This window comes from Gastrolobium bilobum, unplaced genomic scaffold, assembly GCF_033153095.1.
Source record: "Gastrolobium bilobum isolate Gb01-03AN ecotype WA unplaced genomic scaffold, APGP_CSIRO_Gbil_v1 utg44167, whole genome shotgun sequence".
Taxonomy (NCBI): domain Eukaryota; kingdom Viridiplantae; phylum Streptophyta; class Magnoliopsida; order Fabales; family Fabaceae; genus Gastrolobium; species Gastrolobium bilobum.
Genome location: NW_026899291.1, coordinates 57,501 through 80,050, shown reverse-complemented (window position 1 = coordinate 80,050; position 22,550 = coordinate 57,501). Strand labels below are relative to the sequence as shown.

At 41.4% G+C, this 22,550-nt stretch overlaps 1 protein-coding gene and 1 non-coding gene across 2 annotated transcripts; one reads left to right on the top strand and one right to left on the bottom strand.

The window, feature by feature from the left end:
• Positions 1 to 10,187: 10,187 nt before the first annotated feature.
• On the top strand, positions 10,188 to 11,704 carry LOC133289246 (uncharacterized). Its single transcript, XM_061487145.1, has 3 exons — positions 10,188 to 10,429; positions 10,501 to 11,071; positions 11,192 to 11,704. Exons 1-3 carry the CDS (start codon positions 10,188 to 10,190, stop codon positions 11,702 to 11,704), a joined length of 1,326 nt encoding a protein of 441 aa, XP_061343129.1.
• Positions 11,705 to 14,238: 2,534 nt separating this feature from the next.
• LOC133289249 (small nucleolar RNA R71) lies at positions 14,239 to 14,344 on the bottom strand. The gene has a single exon (XR_009748470.1). It is a non-coding gene; the product is annotated as a small nucleolar RNA R71 (small nucleolar RNA).
• Between the last annotated feature and the right edge of the window lie 8,206 nt (positions 14,345 to 22,550).

Genomic DNA, 22,550 nt, shown 5'->3' with positions numbered 1-22,550 from the left:
TAATTGGCAATATCTGCAAACCAAGGAGGCACAAAAATAGCCATCACCTCTCATCAGGGAAGGTGTCATTTATCTTGACAAATGATCTGCCACTTTGTTTTCTACCCTAGACTTATCTCTGATCTCCAAGTTGAACTCTTGAAACAAGAGCATCCACCTTAGCAAACGAGACTTGGCATCCTGCTTAGTCATCAAATACTTGAGCAGAATGGTCAGTAAAAACAATTACCTTGGACCCCAACCAATAAGACCTAAATTTGTCCAGTGCATACACCACTGCTAGCATTTCTTTTTTGGTTGTGGCATAATTTACTTGTGCCTCATTTAAAATTTTGCTAGCATAGTATATGACATGTAACAATTTATCCTTACGTTGGCCAAGGACCGCACCAATGGCATAAGTACTAGCATCACACATAAGCTTAAAAGGTAAACTCTAATCAGGAGCTACAAGAATAGGAGCTGTAGTGAGCTTTTCTTTCAACAAATTAAAAGCTTTCAGACATGCATCATCAAAGTTAAATTCAGAATCCATTACTAAGAGTTGGCTTAATGGTTTGGCTATCTTAGAAAAGTCTTTGATAAATCTTCTATAAAATCCAGTATGTCCTAGAAAACTTCTAACACTAGTCACATTAACAGGATGAGGGAGTTTTTCAATCAACATGAGTTTTGCCTCATCAACCTCAATCCCATTCCCAGATATTTTATGGCTTAACACAATCCCCTCTTGTACCATAAAATGGCATTTCTCCCAGTTAAGTACAAGATTAATTTCTTGGCATCTTTTTAAAACATTAGTTAGATTATGAAAGCATAAATCAAAACAAGATCCAAAAAATGAAAAATCATCCATAAATACGTCAAGATTTTTCTCCACCATGTCAGAAAATATAGAGAGCATGCACCTCTGAAACGTAGTAGGTGCGTTGCATAGACCAAACGGCATCTGTCGATATGCAAATACTCCAAAAGGGCAAGTTAAGGCTGTTTTCTCTTTGTTCTCCGGTGCCATTGGGATTTGATTGTACCCAGAATATCCATCCAGGAAACAGTAATAAGTATGCCCGGCCAATCTCTTTAACATCTGATCCATAAAGGGAAGTGGAAAATGGTCCTTCCTTGTGGCGGCATACAACCTCTTGTAATCCACACACATCCTCCAACCAGTGATAGTTCTGGTCAGAATTAGTTCATTTTTTTCATTGTGGACCACGATACGCCTCCCTTCTTCAGAACCGTTTGCACTGGACTTACCCAAGCAGTATCTGAAATCGGGTAAATCATGTCAGCATCAAGAAGTTTCACCACTTTTTTTCTCACCACCTCCTTCATTGTGGGATTAAGCCTCCTTTGAGATTGCCTCACAGGTATGACATCATCCTCCATGAGAATTTTGTGAGTACAAAAAGAAGGATTTATACCCTTCAAATCAAAAATGGACCACCCTATGGTAGTCTTGTGTTCCTTCAGCACTTCTATCAATCTCATTTCCTGCTCAGAAGAACACCCCTTATTAATGATAACAAGGTAAGTCTCCTCATCACCCAAGAAGATGTATTTAAGAGTTTCAGGCAGCTCCTTTAACTCTACTTTTGGGACATCATCTTCTTTGCCAGAATCTTTCTTATCAAGAACCTCAAACACAACACCTTTTTCTTCCTCAAAGGGAACAATATCATGCACTTTAAGTTCTTCCTCAAGCTTTTGACTAGGAGATTTCTCTTCTTTCACCACTTCTTCTAAAACATCAAGTCTGAAACAATCACCTTTGTCAGAAGATTTTCTCATAGGATCAAAGAAATTGATGGTAATGGTCTCGTCATTCATTCTTAACTCGAGCTTCCCTTGTTCAACATCAATCATAGCCCAAGCAGTAGCCAAGAAAGGTCTACACAACAAAAGAGACATTTCAGTTTCCTCTTCCATGTCCAACACCACAAAATCTGCTGGAAAAATGAACTTGTCCACTTTCACAAGTACATCTTCAATTATACCATTTGGTTTCCTCAAAGATCTGTCAGCAAGTTGCAAATAAATCGTAATAGGCTTAAGCTCAGAGATTCCCAAAGATTTACACACAGACAAGGGCATCAAATTTATACTCGCCCCAAGATCACACAAAGCTTTGCCAACATTACTGTTACCAATAGCAATTGGAATATTGAAGCTCCCTGGATCACGAAGCTTAGGAGGAAACTTCTTATGTATTATTGCACTACACTCCTCAGTGAGTGTCACAGTCTGGCATTATTGCAACTTGTGTTTTCTTGATAAAATGTATTTCATAAACTTGGCATAATTAAGCATATTAGCCAGAGCCTCAGCAAAGGGAATATTAATGTGCAACTTTTTGAAAATATCAAGAAACTTGGCATATTGCTGCTTCTGAGCATCTTGCTTGAATCTTTCTGGATAAGGTGCCATAGCTCTCACATAACTAGGACTCATCTCATGCTTCTTCTCAACAATCACACTCTGTTCTTTTGCTTTTTCTTTTTCTTTTTCAACTGGCTTCACCACTTCAACAGATTTTTCAATTTCTTTTTCAGGCTCAACTGCCTCATCAAGCTTCTCCTTAATCTCAGGAGATGGAAGCACTTTATCACTTCTGGTCATTATAGCCTTGCAATGCTCCTTGGGATTCACAGTAGTGTCACCAGGAAATGTTCCTAGAAGTCTCTCAGAAACTTGCTTGGATAATTGACCAATTTAAACCTCCAGGTTCCTGATAGAAGCATGTTGATTCTTGTTGTGTGCTCTAGCCTCATTGATAAAAGAATTTGTAGTCAGAATGTGGTCATTTGTTGTCTTAAAAAGCTGTAACATAGCTTTCTCCAGATCAGAAGGCTCATTTTGTGGAATAGGAGGAGGTTGCAGATAGTTGTTGGAACATAGTCAAGACCACATCCTCGACCTCTCCTCTGAGAATTGCTCCCATAAGCAAAGTTCTGGTTTCTTTGAAAATTTTGTTGGGGCTTCTGTTCATACCAAACCCCATTCACTTGCACCTGTTGTGGACTAGAACCATTTAAAGTAGGGCACTCATTAGACTCATGAGCTTCTTTACAATATTCACAAACCACAGAAGTTGATTAAACTTTGCACACTTGCAGTTTCTCAAACTTTTCACTGAGGCTATCAAACTTCTTTGGCAACAGCTTTTGTTCAACAAGCATAGCATCATTGCCCTCCAATTTTATCACTCCTCTTCTTGCTTGAACCGGTAAGCTCTCATTCTCATTTTTGGCCAATTTCTTTATTAAATCAAGAGCTTGCTCAGATGTACACTGCCGAATAGAACCTCCCGCTGCACTATTAAGCACCAACCTTGTTTCAGGAGTGATGTCATTAAAGAAAATCGCCACCTTTCTATCATCGTCTCCTTCATAGTGCAGACATTTTTTTGATAAGTTCATGGAATCTATTCCAGGTGGCACACTACAATTCTCTTTCAAGCTGGCGAAATTTGGTGATCTCATTCACCAGCTGGTTGTACCTCTCCATAGAAAAGAACTCGGCAAAGAATTTGGTCGACAAATCTTCCCATGTCATGATACTGTTAGCTGGCTGCCTTTCTACCCATCTGAGAGCCTTTCCTTTAATAGCAAAAGGGAACAATCAAAGTCTGATAGCATCGTCAGACACTCAATTGTGCTTAGTAGTGTCACAGATCATCAGGAATCGATGTATGAACTCATGAGGGTGTTCATTCTCAGCACCAGAAAACTGAGCCCTCTCCACCAAAGTAATTAGAGCTGGCTTCAACTCAAAATTATTTGCCTGCACCGCCGGCCTGAGTATACTTGAATTTGGTCTATTGAACACCGGAGTCAGAATGGTGTCCAACAATCTTAGATGAGGGTTATTTAGATTGTGGCCTCCGCCACCAGGATTGTTACTATCCGCCATATCTTGTATTGATTGTACAAGTACACTATTGGATTCTTCCCAAATTACTTGCTTGTCAACTTTTCTCAACCTCTTCTCAATCCTTGCAATTTCAGGATCAATCACAAAGTCTTTAGGAGCAAGTCTACCTCGCATAAAACTCAGAAAAAAATGGTTAGTAGCACCTGCAAAACTCAGAACAAGATAAAACAAGATAAAATAAAAATAAAAATAAAAATCCAATCTCAAAGATCAATGGTTATTTATAATATTGGAATTAGTAATCCCCGACAACGGCGCCAAAAACATGATGCTCAACGGCAAGTGTACCTATCGCACAAGCAATATAGTGTGTAAGTAAAGTATCGTCTCCACAGGAATTGTAAACCAAATACCACAATAACATGTCCCCTTAAGTTGGAAAATCTGGTTGTTTTCGAAAATGGTGAATTGATAATGAAATAAAGACAGAAAATTTAAATGTAATTCTTAATTTTCTAGCAATGGTAAAGTTTGGATTTTTGAGAGAATAATAATGAGTAAACATTGTAGCTAAGGTACACACACCATATGATTATGATCCCCACCTTATACTCCGGATTAATTAACAATGCTCATCTTTTTTAATAACTCGGACAATTTATCATCTAGAAATAATTAGTTAAATCTCAATTCCTTGGTAATCTAACCCTTTAATCCAATTGAAACCCTAATCCCTTAGCAGTCCCGCAAGAAATTAAGCATTAACCACGATAAATTAAATGAATGCAATTCATACAAGTCTATTCCTAGAGCATGCATCAATTGTTTTTTTACCCCCTTTCAGAATCAAAACCCCAATATTCCTATTGCGAGCCCTAATTCCCAAATTATTATCTCCTATTAGGTTGATCAAGTCTAACATAAATAATAAACAATACGCACAGGGTAAAAATAAAATATATTAAAATAAATGAGTGAAAATAAATCAATCCATCGTGAAAAGGGTTCACATAGGGTTTGTGACCCTAACTACAATAAGAGAAATTAGCTAGCCATAGGCATAGCTGACATACAATTATAAAAGAGAAAAGAAAATAAAATTACGATGATAACTAAGAACGATGATCTTCTCCCTTGATGTTCTCCTCCTACTGAAACTCTATGTGCCTTTCTGTCGTAATCCCTCTTTTTCTTTCCTCGCTACGTCCTTTTAACGTCTTCAGTAATTGACTTCCCGCAGAAGTTCGCGCGGGGTTGGCGCTGCAACCGCGCTAACTCTCTGGAATCTGTATGGCAGACTTATCTCCGCGCGGTTCGCGCAGGGTTGGCGTTGCAACCGCGCCAACAATCTGGAATCTGTATGGCATACGCATCTCCGCGCAGGTCGCGCCAACATCCGCGCGGGTCGCGCGGATCCTATTTTTCTTCTTTTCTTTAATTTGCTATTTCTTCATATTTTAACCTGTAAAACTATAAAAATGTGAGAAATAAACTGAAATGGAAAAACTAAATAATAAAAGCAATTAATATACAGAAAATGCTCTCCTATTACTAAATTCTTATTATGTTTGGCTTGGAAAATATCACATGCCAGAGGCACATCAGTGGGCACTACATGCAATGAATTGAAGGAGAGAATTCATCAAAAATTAGGTTTAGAAGGCATCCAATCCATTCACCGCATGATAGCCAGGTTAGAGACTGTAGTGGATATGGATACAATATACTACATTGGTAACGATATCGATGATGATGAAGATGTGGAGTTCGTCACAGATGCGTTTGTTGGCTGGAAAGTATTAAAATTAATATAGATATATGTTGAAGTTGATGTTGGTCAGTCTTCATCTTTACTGGTTCATACAACCACTGCACAGTGTCCTGGTCAAGAAGACGCAGTTGTACGTTCATCTGCACCTGCTCAGGTGTTAAGCTAGATAACATTGGATGAGGATGAGGAGGATGAAGAGGAGGAGTATGTGGACAGCGAAGACGAGGGAGAACCTGAAAGTGCTATTCCACAAGGTGATTCGTCAGACACTGACGTGGACGAAAATTTTGACGCTGACACGAGCGCTGTAAGCCTGGGTACCCCAGCCATGTCACCACTTTATCTTGACCCAGTTAGTAGTGGTAAGTTATTAAATTTTAATTTGTACTGAACAATTAATATTTGCGGTGGTATTGCTTCAGATATTAATAATGACCCCATTAGATGCAGGGACTGCAGGGACTGAGGTAGAGCTATTTTGGCATGAAACCCAACATTATTCATTAATTAATTGGGCGCACCCTAATGACGAGTTGGAGATCCTCTATGGGGATGATGACTTGCACAGAGGTTGGAAGTTAGGAGATCCCTTATTTGTGCAATAAGAATTTGGCTCAAAACCTGAAATGCAACATGCTGTGAAGATACATTGTATGAAGCGGCGCAGGACAACTATAGTTGAAAAAAGCGAACTGGTTTTAAAGCTGGATCTTCCTTTAACATATCTGTAAAAAAAAAAAAAAACTAAGGTTAGAATATTTTCAAAAAGCAATCTTCATTAAATACACGGTACAATACATACTCATAATAGCCGCACAAATGACATCTGAATCCAACTGTCTATGATCCTGTGCTAGGCATTGATTCAGGCAGGTGTGATCTTGGCCCTATTTACTGACCACCCAATTAGCTCCCTTCTTAGGCTTGATTGCCCTCATATATCAGGGACAAATGTCAGCATGGTTTTTACACTTCATCACAAACATGGACTCGTCGCTTTTTTCAACTATGGTTGTCATGCGCCGCTTCATACAATGTATCTTCACAGCATGTTGCATTTCAGGTCTTTATTTTTCTTACTTGGGCTCTGGCGATTAGGGCTTCATCCTTTGGACTCTCCATAAGCCTTCTGTATGTCTTCAACATCAATGTACTTGTCTGACCTATGTCGAAACTCCTCCAGATTGTTGACCGGGTTCTTATAAATTGACTTTGCGAGTGGAGAATTGCCATCTAATCCTAAGATGATCAGATGCAGGTGCTCCGGTTCAGTTAGATTCCGCACCTTGAGGACGACATCTTTGAATCGATCGAGGTATTTCCTCAATGATTCATTCTCTTTTTGACGAATTCTTCCTAAGGCGTAAGTCGGCATCAGATGTGCTTTGCTCGTGGCAAAATTCAGACGAAAGGTTCGAGCCAAATCCTCGAATGAATCGATCGAGTTCCTAGGGAGCCTTGTTATCAATTCCATCGCCTGACCTGTCAGTGTCGTCGCGAAGATTCTGGCCTTAATAGGTCCAGTTATCCCGTTGAACAACATCTTGGTCTTGAACGCCTCCAAGTGGGCGTCTGGGTCCTGACTCCCGTAATAGGGAGGTATCTTGGCACTTTTGAATATCGGCAGAATTGCCAAGTTCATGAGCCTTGCAGTAAATGGGCTATTGTTAGCCTCCTCATCATGGAGATAATTATCCCCCTGGTTGTTGACTGGTCCTCCGACTTCTTGGTTGTTTCCGTGACGAAGGTTCTGCACAGTCTCGGTTGCCGTGGCCGTGTTCTGTTGCTGCGGCCCACCAGTTTCAACTTGGCCTGCTCCTCCAGCTCGGCCTTCAGTGTTTTGATTTCGTAGCTCAGCCTCCAATGCCTCCACCCTCTAAGCATCCAACCTTTGTAGAGACATGAATCTGTTCTCCATCTCTTGCATCCTTTAAAGGATTGCATTCATGGCCCTAGTGGTCACGTCCCCTGGCTGATCATTCTGTGGAGGTGGGCGTGCTGTCTCCATCGTCGTGTTGGTCTGGGTTTTGAGGAGCGGTACTTGCGTGCCGACCTCTCCGACCTGGACATCCACCAGTATAGGAGACGCTATTGATTGGAGATGTTCCAGTGCAGACAGGTGTGGCGACGGTTGGGCAGTGTTGGACGTCGAACGGGTGTTCGTCATCGTGGAATGGGAATCAAAATTTATCGTTCTCACAGACGACGCCAATGTTCGGTCCTGGAAAGACTGTATTGCTATACCAGATGGTATGCGCTCAGAGATACCGTAAGAATATGTATGTATCTGGCCTATGGCCAATATCTCAATCACTGCGCACAAGCGATATGCTTATAGCCAAGACATGAGTGTGTGCACAGTGTTGACAGTAATAGTAAATAGGTTAAAAGTGTATACCTGGGGTCTTTAGCCTCTTATTTATAAGGGTTACCTCTAGGGTTTGTGAAGATCTCCCAGTTACAGTAGGATTCGACTTCCTTGATGATGAGATAATGATTGTATTCTGAGTATCTTGGTTGTTTGATATTGTTAGGATAATTGAGTATCTATTCTTTGATGGTTTGTTAAATGAGTAGTTAGGATATGATATATATCCATAACAGATACAACCTTACTTTTCTTCCCTACTAAAGATAAAACCTTCGTGTACCAAAAAAAGAAAGAAAAGAAAGAGAGATAAAAGCTTCAAAAAAGGCCACTGTAAAGATACGTCCATGTTAAAACCCATTTTAATTACTGAACAAAACTGGCTCCAAGGGACCAAAATGGAGCGAAAGTTAGGGTTGGAGAGTGAGGAAGAAGACCTTTTGCGAAGAAGCATCAACAAGCCGAAGGACACCAGGCCTGGTGAACCCCAGGCGATAGAAGTGGGAGGAACTAGTGTCGTTAGCACAGCAAAAGGTGAAGCCTTAGGAAGAAGATTAGTCTCGTACAAAGACATAGTCCTACAGCTCAATGGAGACGAAACAGGCGATGCTTGTGACGAGAATGACTGGATGGAAGCCCTGAGGAAAGAGGAAGAGGAGGACGGGTTAATGGAAGAGGAAACCTCTGGGATACAAATTGACCCTCTATGCCCAGTGTACCACATATCAGCGAAGCAACATAGGGAGGACTGCAAAAAATAGAGGAAGGCCCTATTAATCAAACTCCTAGGAAAGAGGATTAGTAACAGATATCTGATAGCGAGACTTCTAAAAATATGGTGTCTGGAAGGAAAGTTTGAGATAATAGACCTGGACAATGGGTATGTGCTAGTTAACCTCCATGAAGATAAAGATTACAACCATGTTCTACATGGGGGGCCCTGGATAGTGGTGGGGCATTACGTAACTACCCAGAGGTGGAGGCCAATGTTTGATCCGTTCAACGATCACATGAAGAGACTGGCGATTTGGATTAGGATACCAGGGCTGCCTCTTGAGTGCTACACTACTCAACACCTCTGGAAAATCGGTAATTTGTTTGGGAAAACTTTGAAGATTGACAAGAATTCCTTGAGAAAGACGGAAGGAGGAGAGGGTGAATACACGGAGAAAGGCAAATTTGCAAGAATTTGTGTAGAGGTAGACCTGGCCAAAAGCTTTATCTCTAAATTCTCGGTGATGGATAGGCTGTTTCCTGTAGCCTACGAAGGGCTTCAACTAATTTGCTTCGGCTGTGGAAGGTATGGACACAAACAAGACATATGTACTGGTGGAGTGGACTCATCTAGCCCAAGTGTTAGGCCAACGGAAAGAAAGAAAGACCTAGTTAGTGAAGGAAGCAACCAATCTGGAAAAGTGAAGGTGGAGAGCGAAGCCTTTGGATCTTGGATGGTGGTCCAACGTCAAAACAAGGGCAGAAAACTCAAGGCGGTCCCCCAAAAAGTTCTGGATGGGGAGAAAGGAGATGTTAACAGCAATAAAAATAAGGAAGCTGCAGCTCCCATAGCTAGACCTAAGAGAATAGAAAATGAGGGAAGCGGAGCGCCGGCGAGGCTCAAGCCGTCGGAGACTACCGGAAGAGTGCAGGCTAGGGTTGACACAGTCCTCATCGTTGACAAGTACGGCCCTGAGCAGCAAAAAGGGGCTTCTCTGGATCAAAGCACTAAAATAGGTGAAGCGGCAAATCAGAAGGTGAATCTGACAGAGCAGGGATCGATGGAAAGGGAAAATGTGGTGAAACAGACTGATGTGATGGGGACGGTTCCTACAGCAGGGAAAAAAGGGGTCCAAAAGGCTCATGTTAAAAATAATATAAAAGAGAGCTTGAGAGTCAAAAAATCTCCTGAAGCCGGGCCACTAACCAAAAGGGCTGGGCTGTCCTCACAAAAAAGAAGCCCAATGGCTCTGAGCCCTATTCGGTGCGGAAACACCACTCAAAGATTGGAGTGGGCCAACCCAGGAGCAAAGACATATTCATCCCCCAAACTTGTGAAGGGAAAAAACCCGTTAGCAATAAGGAGAACTTTCCCCTATGGAGAACGCTCAGACCGACGGTGATGATTTAAAAGAAGAAACTCGGAAAAAGGAGCAAGGAATGTTGCAAGTCATGAGGTATATGACGAAGGAGGAAGATGAATTGGCTCTTCAGGATGCTCTTGCCCCAAAATTGTCTAACCTCCAAGTCATGGATCCGTCCAAAAGGGTTCCTGACCCTCCGGAGAAGAGAGGCGATGGAGGAATACCGTCGCTGACTCTGAATGCAGATACACACATGGATCCTAGGGAGACAGATACAATGGCCCCCGTAGATATGATTGCTGAGTCGGGAGGGAACACAGCCGGGGAGGAGAGTAGAAGGTATGACAGTAACCTCAACAACTGTCAAACATCTACCAGTGATCAATGAAGGTTCTAATCTGGAATTGCAGGGGAGCAGCAAAAAAACGGCTCAAAGGAATTCTCAAAACCTTTATGAAGAAGTACAAGACCGATTTGGTTATCCTGCTGGAAACTAGAGTCAGTGGAACTGTTGGATCCAACATACTTAAAAAGTTAGGATTCACAAATTCGATTATTGAGGAAGCTAGAGGCTTCGCTGGGGGGATTTGGATCTTATGGAACCAAACCACCTTCACAGTTGACCTTGTGGAGCAAAGCCACCAGTGTATACATTTGCGCATCAATTGGCCCGATAAAGAGCCCTTTATCATGTCAGCGGTGTACGCCAGCCCAAACTTAGACAAAAGGAATTCCTTTTGGGATGAGCTGAGAGACTTCCATACTAGGAACAATGAGGCCTGGGTCCTAGCTGGTGACTTTAATGATATCTTAGGGCCCAATGAGAAACGGGGAGGTGCCTCCATGACCACAACAGATGCCTGGCCTTCTCCACTGTGCTGGACGACTGTAACCTTCTGGACATGGGGGGCAGGTCCGTTCTTCACTTGGAAAGAGCCCAAATTTGCCCATCTGGACAGAGTGTATAAACGTCTGGATAGGGTTGTGGCTAATAATGCTTGGAGATCTCGGTTCGAAGAAGCTAGTGTTAAGATCCTCCCGAGATGTGTCTCGGATCATAACCTATTATTACTGAACTTGTTTGATGCGTCTGAGCTCTAGGGAGAAAGGCCCTTTCGGCTTTTCCCTCCTTGGCTGGATCACCCTAATTTCAAGCAGGTCCTAAAGGATAATTGGAAGGAAGAATTGGACTCTCCTAGCAATCTGTCTCTCCTGACCCCAGTCCTTCGGGATTGTAACTCCAAAACATTTGGAAATATTCTGCAAAAAAAATACTCCATCATGCAGAGGCTTCTTGGCATCCAGAGAAGCCTAGAAATCAAGGAGAATCGTTTCTTAGAAGACCTTGAGATAGAGCTGAACCTGGAGCTTGAAGACACCCTTTCCCTTGAAGAGAAGCTGTGGTACCAAAAATCCAGGGAGAAGTGGATTCGAGATGGAGATAGAAATACCACTTACTACCACACTACTGCAGTTATTAGAAGGAGAAGGAACAAGATTGGAGCTCTCAAGAATGATTTAGGTATATGGATCCGAAAAGAGCACATTCTTAAGGAGATGGCCACCAACTTTTACAAGGACCTGTTCTCTGAGGATGTTGTGTTAAGACCTTGAAGGACTACACTTGTCAATTGGCCCAGGCTTACGGATATTGAGCGCCGAGCCCTGAACAGCCTTTTAGCCAAGGATGAGATTAAACTTGCCTTCTTCCAAATGGGCCCTGATAGGACGTAAATTCGTTCCCAACTAAGCCCATTTTGATGGCAAAATACCATACGTTCCCTCATCTGATGAGCAACCTCAGCATGAAAATAACTTTTTTTACACATTTGTGACAAAAATACAGTGGGGGAACAGATGGTAACGTATTCCTTTAAAATATATTAAAAGGGGAACGGACTGAGATGCATTTAATGCACCTGCTTCATTCATTTAATGCTGTTGTACACTTTGCAGGTAACGTAGAGTTAAAGACTTCTAAAAAGCAAGGCGGTGCACCAACTGAGCAGCTGAAAACGTGAAGAGCAGAGAATCAAGAGTTCTCATTGGCTGAAAACAGAAGCAAAGCATGGGAAGGTCTGCAAACAACGGCTAATCATCACCAAATCCTGTTCCATTCAGCAATTCACGCAAGCTTCACACTCTGCTGCCACAGTCCCGTCCCCTCATTCAAGCAACTAGCTCCAAAGGAATTATAGTCTTGCCACTCCTCTTCCAGCTATAAATAGGACTACCCTCACACAAAAACATCATCGAATCCTGGAGGGTTTGCAGTCCGAAAGGAAGAGATCACTTAGTAGTAGTTAGTAACTTAGTTTAATTTTAAGTTGTAACTGTAGTTAAGGGACAACCCCTCTTCTCTTCTTTGTAAACAACCATCAAGACTCCTCACGAGCAAATATCCATCTTTCTCCATTTTCAGTTTCTTTTTGTAAACTGTCTTTTAAATTAATATAAGTGTTTTTCTCTTCGTTCCAATCGTTATCTCTTGACTGAATCTCGGGTCTATGTGATCTTAGTTGAGAATAATTATGTTTAAATTATCAACCATGAGCTGAACTATCTGTAGAACGGGTAAACTGTGAAATTCTTAAAGAACTGTTTTCAAAACTCTTGACCGAAGATTTTTGTATTTCTTTGGCTAAGTAAGCTATATTCATTGTGCGCCAATGGAAATTGGGTACATACTGAGAAAGGAACTTCCATAAGGAAGGGATTTCAGACAACTTAGCCATTGGGGGAAGGTAGATGTCATGGCAAAAACGCTACTGGTCACCTTAGGAATAAGGGGCCAACTCGTCTATTTTAAGGTTCTGAACTAAGTACCTGTTGGAGTCAAGGGAGCCATAAGAATATGGAAACTTGTGAGCCATCTAGACCATGAGCTGAGGAATCAGAGTTGGCAGGCAAAGAAACTGGGACAAAGCCAAAAGGTGCTATGTCTTGAGCAGAGAAAGTAGCCCCTTTAAAAGTGAAGCAGTGAATCCGTTTCTTCTGTTAAACTGTTTTAACCACCACCATGTTGTCTCTTGATTATAGTTATTTCTGTTTTAGTAGTTTTTATTTTTTTTATTTAGTACTTATAAAAAATCCAATGATTATTATCTCACCTTCTTCTAAACAGGAAGGATCACATACATAACGCAGCAAGCAACTGTTTGCCATCAGATTGAACCTACTGTTCCTGAGGAACGTTGTCAAGACAGTAGGGAACTTTTGACCAGACAGTTCATTTACTAACTTTTCTTCTCATTTTCATTCTTTATAAACAGTGATAAAACAATAATTAGCACTCTATCCTCGTGGGAACGATAATTTGGGCATTAATACTCCCTTTATTAGTTGATGTGTGCACTTGCGCACTTGAGTTGGAACTAAGGGACGAATCTGTGTTCTGCAAGAAAAGAGAAACGTCCCCTATCAGAACTTATATTTTTCCACCATCAGCAAACCACCCAACAAGTTTTTGGCGCCGTTGCCAGGGATAGAAACACCAACTGTTGCTCTTATCATTGTTTTCTAACACATATACTGTATATCTAACTTTACTTTTATATTTTTTTTCTCTTTATCACTGAATCTGCTGTGCATATATATACCCTGTGCTATTGGTTTATGAGTGAAGAGTTTGAAACAGACTCTGACCACTCCATTGAAGTACCTGAGTTTCTCTTTGATCCCGAGCCAGAACGTACACTCCATAGGAGAAGAAGGAACCTCAGGGAAGAATTTCCTAAAAACATGGTTGATCACAGTAATAACAATGAAGAGGTTCCCCCTGAACAGAACTTCAGAACTTTGGCTGCTCCTTTCAGGAACATACCAGATAGGGGAGTAATCCTTCCCCCCTGTAGCACCAAATTTTGAACTAAAACCTATCATGTTCCACATGATTAGGGAAGCAGGGGTCTTGAATGGACTCCCTGCAGAAGATCCTTACACACACCTCACAATATTCCAAGATATTCGTGATAATTTTAAAGCTGAGGGAGTAACAGAGGAGAGCATGAGAATGAGGTTGTTCCCTCACTCCTTGGGCTTAAAAGCTAAAACATGGATGAAAACTCTCACCCCTGGATCAATCCACACATAGGAAGAACTCTCTAACAAGTTCATAGAGAGGTTTCTCCCAATATCTCGGCAAGCTTATGTTAGAGCTGAAATCTCTAACTTCAAAATGTTTTATGGAGAAAATCTCTATGAAGCATGGGAAAGATACAAGGACATCATAAGAAAATGTCCAAACCATGGGGTAGAGAGTTGGGGAGTGTTACAATCTTTCTATAAGGGACTTGACCATACTTCTCAATCTCACTTAGATTTTGTTGCAGGAGGATATTTCTTTATAGGAACACTTGAATCAAGGTACGAAATCAAAGAAGGGATTGCTGAAAGATGTTTCTAATGGTCAATAGACAGAGTGAGCCCAGTGAGGAAGCAAGGCATGCTATAACTGGATAAACAAACAGCCATGGAAGCCCAGCTGGCATCACTCATGAATGAAGTGAAGAACCTGAGAGCTGACCAAGCAGCACCAAGGATGGAAGTCTTACAACTCACAGCAATTGAAACAGAACCATGCTCAGCCTATGGTGACCTTCATGACTCAACAGACTTCCCATCCACTGCATTGGTGTGTTATGCAGAAAATTTTGGCAATAGGAACTTCACCAGAGACAATCAACAAGCAGGACGAAATAAACATTCAAGCCTGGAGGAACTATCATTAAGGATCAGAACCACAACACCCAATGGAGGCCACCCATTAACCAGAGACTAATCAACAAAAATTAGCAGCAGTATCAGCAAGGTAGCAACATTGGAACGTTTGAACAAAGAAGAAACAACTACGTTCCGTTCCACAGAGATGACCAACGTATCAACACCCTGGAAAATTATGTCAAGGAATATGTCACCAGGAATGATGCAGTGGTCAGGAACATTGAGTCCCATCTGGGGCAGATTGCTGCCAACCTTCAAACCAGAACACTAGGATCACTACCAGGGGACGCTGAGGTCCCCTCAACCATTTCTGAAATCCCTTGAGAGGTAAGTACCATGTCTAGCTAAAGACATTAAACTAAGCGCTGACTGGGAGACAACCCAGTAGATACATTTGCTCTCCGACAAAGAGCAAAGTTTTGGGGTGGTTATCCATAACCACATAGCTCCCAAAAAGGAGGGAATGTCTGATGTTCCTCTCCAAAAAGTCCAAATAAAGTACGTTACGTTCCAGGAACGTAGTTTTGGGGTGGTCCCTGACCACACAATCCCAATATAATATATATATATATATAGATATAATTATATGTTTTGTTACATGTTCATTTAGATTTATTAAATAATAGGTGATAGGTTAGTACGTTCCCTTTTCCTTATTTCGTAGTCACTGTTGCACGTTTACTTGTTATTTCTTTCAGATTAATTAATTATTTATTAGTTAGGAAAAGACAAAGGGAACGCTCCCTGGGTTAGGTGGCAAGAGTGACTGGGACACCTGTCCCTGCTGAGTCACTTAGAAAGATACGCAGCCATATCTATTTGTATTCATTGTAAATCTTGAAAACGCGCGCAGAAAAAGCAACTGTCTTCTCAACCATTAAGATGACTGCACCCTTTCATTTCCCTCTCTCCCACGTCCTGACCTAAATCGTTCCATCTTCTCACACTCATCCCTATCATTGATGCGAAGACCTGGAACGGTCTTGGGAGGACCTACATTACCACCAATCAACATATCCCTGCCAATCTCCAACGCTTCCCCACCAGTGATGATGAGGAGGAAACACCTGTGGCCTCTCAGAAGAAGACCACCAAGTCCACTCCTTCAAAATCCTCCTCTTCTTCACACGTTCCGGCAAGGAGAACAGTCCATCTTCCCATCTAGGTGAAGAAGGAAGCCCCTGTTGCTACTGATGGCAAACAAGGCAAGAAGAAATCTCCTGCCAAACCTCCCACAAGAAAGGGGGAACGTTCAAGTCAGAGGATAAAGAGGGTCCTCAACAGGAATAGGCCAGAAGGAGCATCCTCTGCAAAGCCTATCACCCTCTCTGACCAGGAGGAGGAGAGTGAGCCTTTAGCAAAAAGGCTGAAGATTGGAAGGAAGTCAGCACCAAAACCAGCTGCAAAGGAGACGTCCCCAAGCAGCTCAGACTCTACATTTTCTGACATTCCATCCCCACCACCTGCTCACTCTCCACCACCAAAAATATAATATCTTAGCTTAGTTTGTTTTCAGTTCTGTTTTTAATTTAATTTCTTTTCGTTCCCTTGTAATTAATCTTTTTTTAAAATAGAAAAGACTTTTTTTTTATCAAACTGTTTGGTATATGCATGCATTTCAGTTATAGTATTAAGACTGCCCAATTCTTTTGGATTAACTAACATACATGAAACACAAAGTCACTGACTAATCATGCTTGTTCTTTCTCTGAGTACTTGAAAATAGAAACAGTGCAGGGAATTTAATCCTCAAATTTTTGAAAGAAGCTGATCTGTGTGAACTCAAACTGGTAAGGAACGGAAAAATGCCAAACACCTACTTCTGAGAGCGTTCCTGAGGTGTAACCACAATGGAACTTCTCAGCTTGCCTTAATGCTGTAAGTACTGCTGAAGACAGATGAATTCTGCTGTCAAGGATCAAAACAGAAACACACACTCACCTCACCTCCATCATACACCATCTGGTCAATCAGAAAGAACAACGAACGTACTCAACAATGAACAAAAAAGGACAGAAGAAAAACAAAGAAAAAGGGGAATAGCCATTCAAAAGAATTCAAGAAAAACCAGAAAACCTTCCTCCAAAGGGGGAAAAAGGTTCAAGAAAAGGTGTTCCCTCAAAACAGAAAAAGTCCAAGTTCAAAGGCACAAAAGCTAAACGTTCCTTGATCCCACAAATCAGACCACCACTTCTTCCACATTTCCACACACTTACCCATCAAAGAATCCTTGGAACGGAAGACAGCTGTACTTCATAGAAACGCAACAGAAAGGCAAGTTCTGAAGAATCACATCCAGGAATGGATAGAGCAAACACCAACCCATGAGTGACAGTGAGACAAAAGATCAGCATCCTTATCTTATCTGGGGACAGAATCCTCTTACTGTTTACTATGGAGAGTAGTTCATTTTTCTGAAAAGTTCAAGGTTGCTCGCTGGCTCAAGTTCCTTTCTGTTATGCTATTCTTTTAAATTGGGCAGACCAATACAATATTTCTGAGTTGTTTGAGGACAACCAACAGTTTAGTTTTGGGGTATTTGATGGGACGTAAATTAGTTCCCATCTAAGCCCATTTTGATGGCAAAATACCATACGTTCCCTCATCTGATGAGCAACTTCAGCATGAAAATCACTTGTTTTACACATTTGTAACAAAAACACAGTGGGGGAACGGATGGTAACGTATTCCTTTAAAATATATTAAAAGGGGAACGGACTGAGACGCATTTAATGCACCTGCTCCATTCATTTAATGCTGATGTATACTTTGCAGGTAACGTAGAGTTAAAGACTTCTAAAAAGCAAGGCGGTGCACCAACTGAGCAGCTGAAAACGTGAAGAGCAGAGAATCAAGAGTTCTCATTGGCTGAAAACAGAAGCAAAGCATGGGAAGGTCTGCAAACAATGGCTAATCATCACCAAATCCTGTTCCATTCAACAATTCACGCAAGCTTCACACTCTGCTGCCACAGTCCCGTCCCCTCATTCAAGCAACTAGCTCCAAAGGAATTAGAGTCTTGCCACTCCTCTTCCAGCTATAAATAGGACCACCCTCACACAAAAACTTCATCGAATCCTGGAGGGTTTGCAGTCCGAAAGGAAGAGATCACTTAGTAGTAGTTAGTAACTTAGTTTAATTTTAAGTTGTAACTGTAGTTAAGGGACAACCCATCTTCTCTTCTCTATAAACAACCATCAAGGCTCCTCACGAGCAAATACCCATCTTTCTCCATTTTCTGTTTCTTTTTGTAAACTGTCTTTTAAATTAATATAAATGTTTTTCTCTTCGTTCCAATCGTTATCTCTTGACCGAATCTCGGGTCTATGTGATCTTAGTTGAGAATAATTATGTTTAAATTATCAGCCATGAGCTGAACTATCTGTGGAACGGGTAAACTGTGAAACTCTTAAAGAACTGTTTTCAAAACTCTTGATCGAAGCTTTTTGTATTTCTTTGGCTAAGTAAGCTATATTCATTGTGCGCCAATGGAAATTAGGTACATACTGAGAAAGAAACTTCCATAAGGAAGGGATTTCAGACAGCTTAGCCATTGGGGGAAGGTAGATGTCATGGTAAAAACGCTATTGGTCACCTTAGGAATAAGGGGCCAACTCGTCCATTTTAAGGTTTTGAACTAAGTACCTGTTGGAGTCAAGAGAGCCATAGGAATATGGAAACTTGTGAGCCATCTAGACCATGAGCTGAGGAATCAGAGTTGGCAGGAAAAGAAACTGGGACAAAGCCAAAAGGTGTTAAGTCTTGAGCAGAGAAAACAACCCCTTTAAGAGTGAAGCAGTGAATCCGTTCCTTCTGTTAAACTGTTTTAATCACCACCTTGTTGTCTCTTGATTATAGTTATTTCTGTTTTAGTAGTTTTTATTTTATTTTATTTAGTACTTATAAAAACTCCAATGATTATTATCTCACATTCTTCTAAACAGGAAGGATCACATACATAACGCAGCGAGCAACTGTTTGCCATCAGATTGAACTACTATTCCTGAGGAACGTTGTCAAGACAGTAGGGAACGTTTGACCAGACAGTTCATTTACTAACTTTTCTTCTCATTTTTTTTTTTGTAAATAAAGAGGGGCTAAGCCCCAGAAACAGAAAGAAATCATAAATCAGAAACTAACAAGCTAGACATATTTCTAGCATCAGCAACTATAAGTTCCATCAACTGAGGAGGAGGATCTTTAAAAATCTTGAAATGAAGATTATTAGTCTGCCCAACTTTAGCTAACCAATGAGCACATTTGTTGTTTTCTCTCTTGGTATGAACAAGATGAAACAATAATTAGCACTCTATCCTCGTGGGGACGATAATTTGGGCATTAATACTCCCTTTGCGCACTTGGGTTGGAACTAAGGGACGAATCTGTGTTCTGCAAGAACAGAGGAATGTCCCCTATCAGATCTTATATTTTTCCACCATCAGCAAACCACCCAACAGGCCCGCATAAGGCCCAGGGCCAGATGGCTATCCTGCCACCTTTTACTAGAAGAATTGGGAGATCCTTGGTGATAGAGTTTCGGAGGATATGCAAATGATCTTTGATAACCCGAATGTTGTCCAAGCTATTAACAATACCCTTCTGGTGCTGATCCCCAAGGTAGATAGACCTGAGAACATAAGCCAGTTCCGTCCCATCTCTCTTTGTAACGTTCTATACAAAGCAGTGACAAAGATCATAGTCAATCGACTAAAACCAATCCTGAATAAGCTGATCTCTCCTTTCCAATCGAGTTTCGTCCCAGGGCGAAATATCCATGATAATGTGATAATTTCTCAAGAAATGACCCACTCGATGAATAGGAAATAAGGCAGGAAGACCTACATGTCCATTAAAATCGACCTGGTTAAAGCTTATGACAGGCTTAATTGGGAGTTTATCAACATGGTCCTGATGGAGGTAGGGATTCCTCAAAAGATTTGCAACTTAATCCATGAGTGCATCTCTTCCCCTACTCTTCAAGTGCTGTGGAATGGTGCTAAGTCCCCCACCTTCTCCCCCTCTAGAGGCATTCGCCAAGGAGACCCGGTATCCCCTTACCTGTTCGCCTTGTGTATGGACAAACTTTCGCATCTTATCTAGGAGAAAATCAGAAACAAGACCCGGAAGCCCATGAAGGCTGGGAGGCAGGGCCCTCAAATCTCTCACCTTATGTTTGCTGACAATCTTGTCCTGTTTGGTGAAGCGAGTCTAGACCAGCTGAACGTGATGCTTGGCTGCCTTCAGGAATTCTGCGAAATGTCTGGCCAGGAAGTTAGCATTTAGAAAACAGTCATCTATTTTTCCAGGAACACGATGGAGAATGTCCAAGATGCAATTATTCAAGCTAGCGGTTTTGGGAAAGCCAATACCTTGGGGAAGTACCTTGGAGCCATCCTCTACAATGGACGAGGTAGGAAACGTAATTATGATGGAGTCCTCAATAGGGTCAGACAAAGGTTAGCTGGTTGGAAGCGAAGTTGTTTGTCCTTCGCGGGTAGGACCACCCTAGCAAAATCAGTATTGAGCTCGATTCCAGTATAGCATATGCAACATGGTATCCTGCTAACCACGATCTGCCAGGAGATTGAAAAGATGCAGAGAGCCTTTGTCTGGGGCGATTCTACTCAGAAGAGGAACACTCATCTCATAGCTTGGGAGACTCTCTATAAGCCCAAAAATACGGGTGGTCTGGGAATTATTAAGCTTCAAGCCCAGAATGAAGCCTTTTTTCACAAAATCGCTTGGAAAATGCTGAATAATCAAGATCAGCTTTGGGTTATGGTGCTCTTGGGAAAATATGAAAGAAAGATTGATTGGAGAAGAGCTGTCAATTGCAAAAAGTATGACTCTAGCTTTTGGAGAGGGATTTGTGGCATTTGGAAGACCTTTTTATCTGGGCTCTAGTGGGACCTGAGGAACGGGGAGGATGCTTTGTTTTGGCAAGATAATTGGGCTAATCTAGAGGTCCCTCTTAGCGAGCTAGCCACGACAGACCTTAGCCTTGATCAACTTAATCAGAAGTGTTGTGAGATGACAAATTGTCTATCAGGTGAGTGGGACTTGCCTCTCCTCCGTAACTACTTCCAAGAGCACACTATACAAACCATTCGTTCCATTATGCCTCCTGCTAGTGAGAGAAGCCAGGATATCTTGATTTGGAGAGATAAGGTGGGGGACAACAAGCTTGTTATGAAAGCCTATGAATCTATAATGGAACTTGATGCCTTAGTTGTAGACAATCGTTGGGTTAAGATTTGGAAGTGGCCTGGGCCCCTCAGACTTTGATCCTTTGCCTGGCTAGTGGTACACGATAGAGTTCTGACAAAAGAGAGGACGTCCAAGTGGGGTGGAAGCCCCTTTTGCCATACCCGCCCCAATAAGGTTGAAAGCATCCTGCATGTGCTAAGGGATTGCCGAAGAGCGAAGCATCTGTGGATGAATTGGCTTGTCTGAGACCCTCCTCCTGACTTTTTCTCATCTAATTTGGAAACCTGGACTAGGAAGAATCTGGTTGGAAATTGGAATCACAGACAAGTTTTTAATTGGATTGACATCTTTATCTCATCCATCTGGCACTTGTGGAAGTGGAGGAATAGTGAGATCCACACCCCTCTTTTTACTAGACCGCAGCATCCTAACAACACCATCTCGGGCTATCTTGTTGATGTCTATCGAGCTTTGGGGCAACAACTAGTCGTTTGTGGGCATTCTTACAATCTCAACAGTGGTAGTTGGAACCCGCCTCCCATTGGATGGTGGAAAATGAATGCAGATGGGGCTGTGAAGTCCAACCTTAGAATTGCCTCTTGTGGTGGTTTGATTAGAGATCATAAGGGAGAGTGGGTGATTGGTTTCTATTATAATATAGGCTTCTGCTCCTCGCTTATAGCAGAGCTCTGGGCTATTCTGAAGGGAGTGCAGCTTGCTTGAGAATTTGGTATCACCCAGCTTATCCTTGAGAGCGACTCCATGTTAGCTATTAAAGCTATAAATAATGAAAATCCCCCAGCGAACCTCCCCTTCCTGGTGACTAGTATAAGGAATTGGAAAGAAAAGAACTGGGATATCTCTTTTGTCCATGCCTCCAGGTATAAGAACACCTGTGCTGACTGGCTCGCAGGGAATGCATCTCCGGATCTGGATCATCTTGTGGTCCTGCATGAAGCTCCTTCTGCGTTGGGTCCTTTGTTGACCCTTGATTCCATGTTTTAATATTTGTTTTTGTTTTTTCTTCCTTGGGCTTCGGCCCGTGTATGTACTAAAAAAAAAAAAAAGATACGTCCATGTTTGGTGCAAAGTGACGTGTATGAATATATTGATAGAAGTATATGATACTTACAAACTCAGTGTATTGAGACCCTTGAGCGTACTCTCATAGCCAATTTGTTGAATTAGTAATACTAATTTTTTTTTAATAAATTTGAGTTAATGTGAAGTCACTGACTGAATGTGACATTCTCCACGTAGGCATAATTTTGAATGTTGCACATGTATTTTATTTTATTTCAGAGATTTATTAAAATAATCAAAACTATTTTTCAAATTGATCCTATGTATTAAAATAATCAATTTTATTTGTTATTTTCTGAACTCTAACAACTATTGGTATCCATTACAGTGAATATATATATAGGAAAAAAATATTTCTCAAGCTGCTTGAGATATATTTATCTTCGGTCACTCCAAAACTACGTCGTTTTGTTTATTTATTTCCTTATATTAATTGATTCATCTTTGA

Coding starts and splice junctions, on each gene's coding strand:
- LOC133289246 (XM_061487145.1), top strand. CDS start 10,188: ATGACGAAGGAGGAAGATGAATTGGCTCTTCAGGATGCTCTTGCCCCA. Junction 10,430..10,500: donor GCCGGGGAGGAGAGTAGAAG/GTATGACAGTAA, acceptor CTGGAATTGCAG/GGGAGCAGCAAAAAAACGGC. Junction 11,072..11,191: donor TGTATAAACGTCTGGATAGG/GTTGTGGCTAAT, acceptor TCTGAGCTCTAG/GGAGAAAGGCCCTTTCGGCT.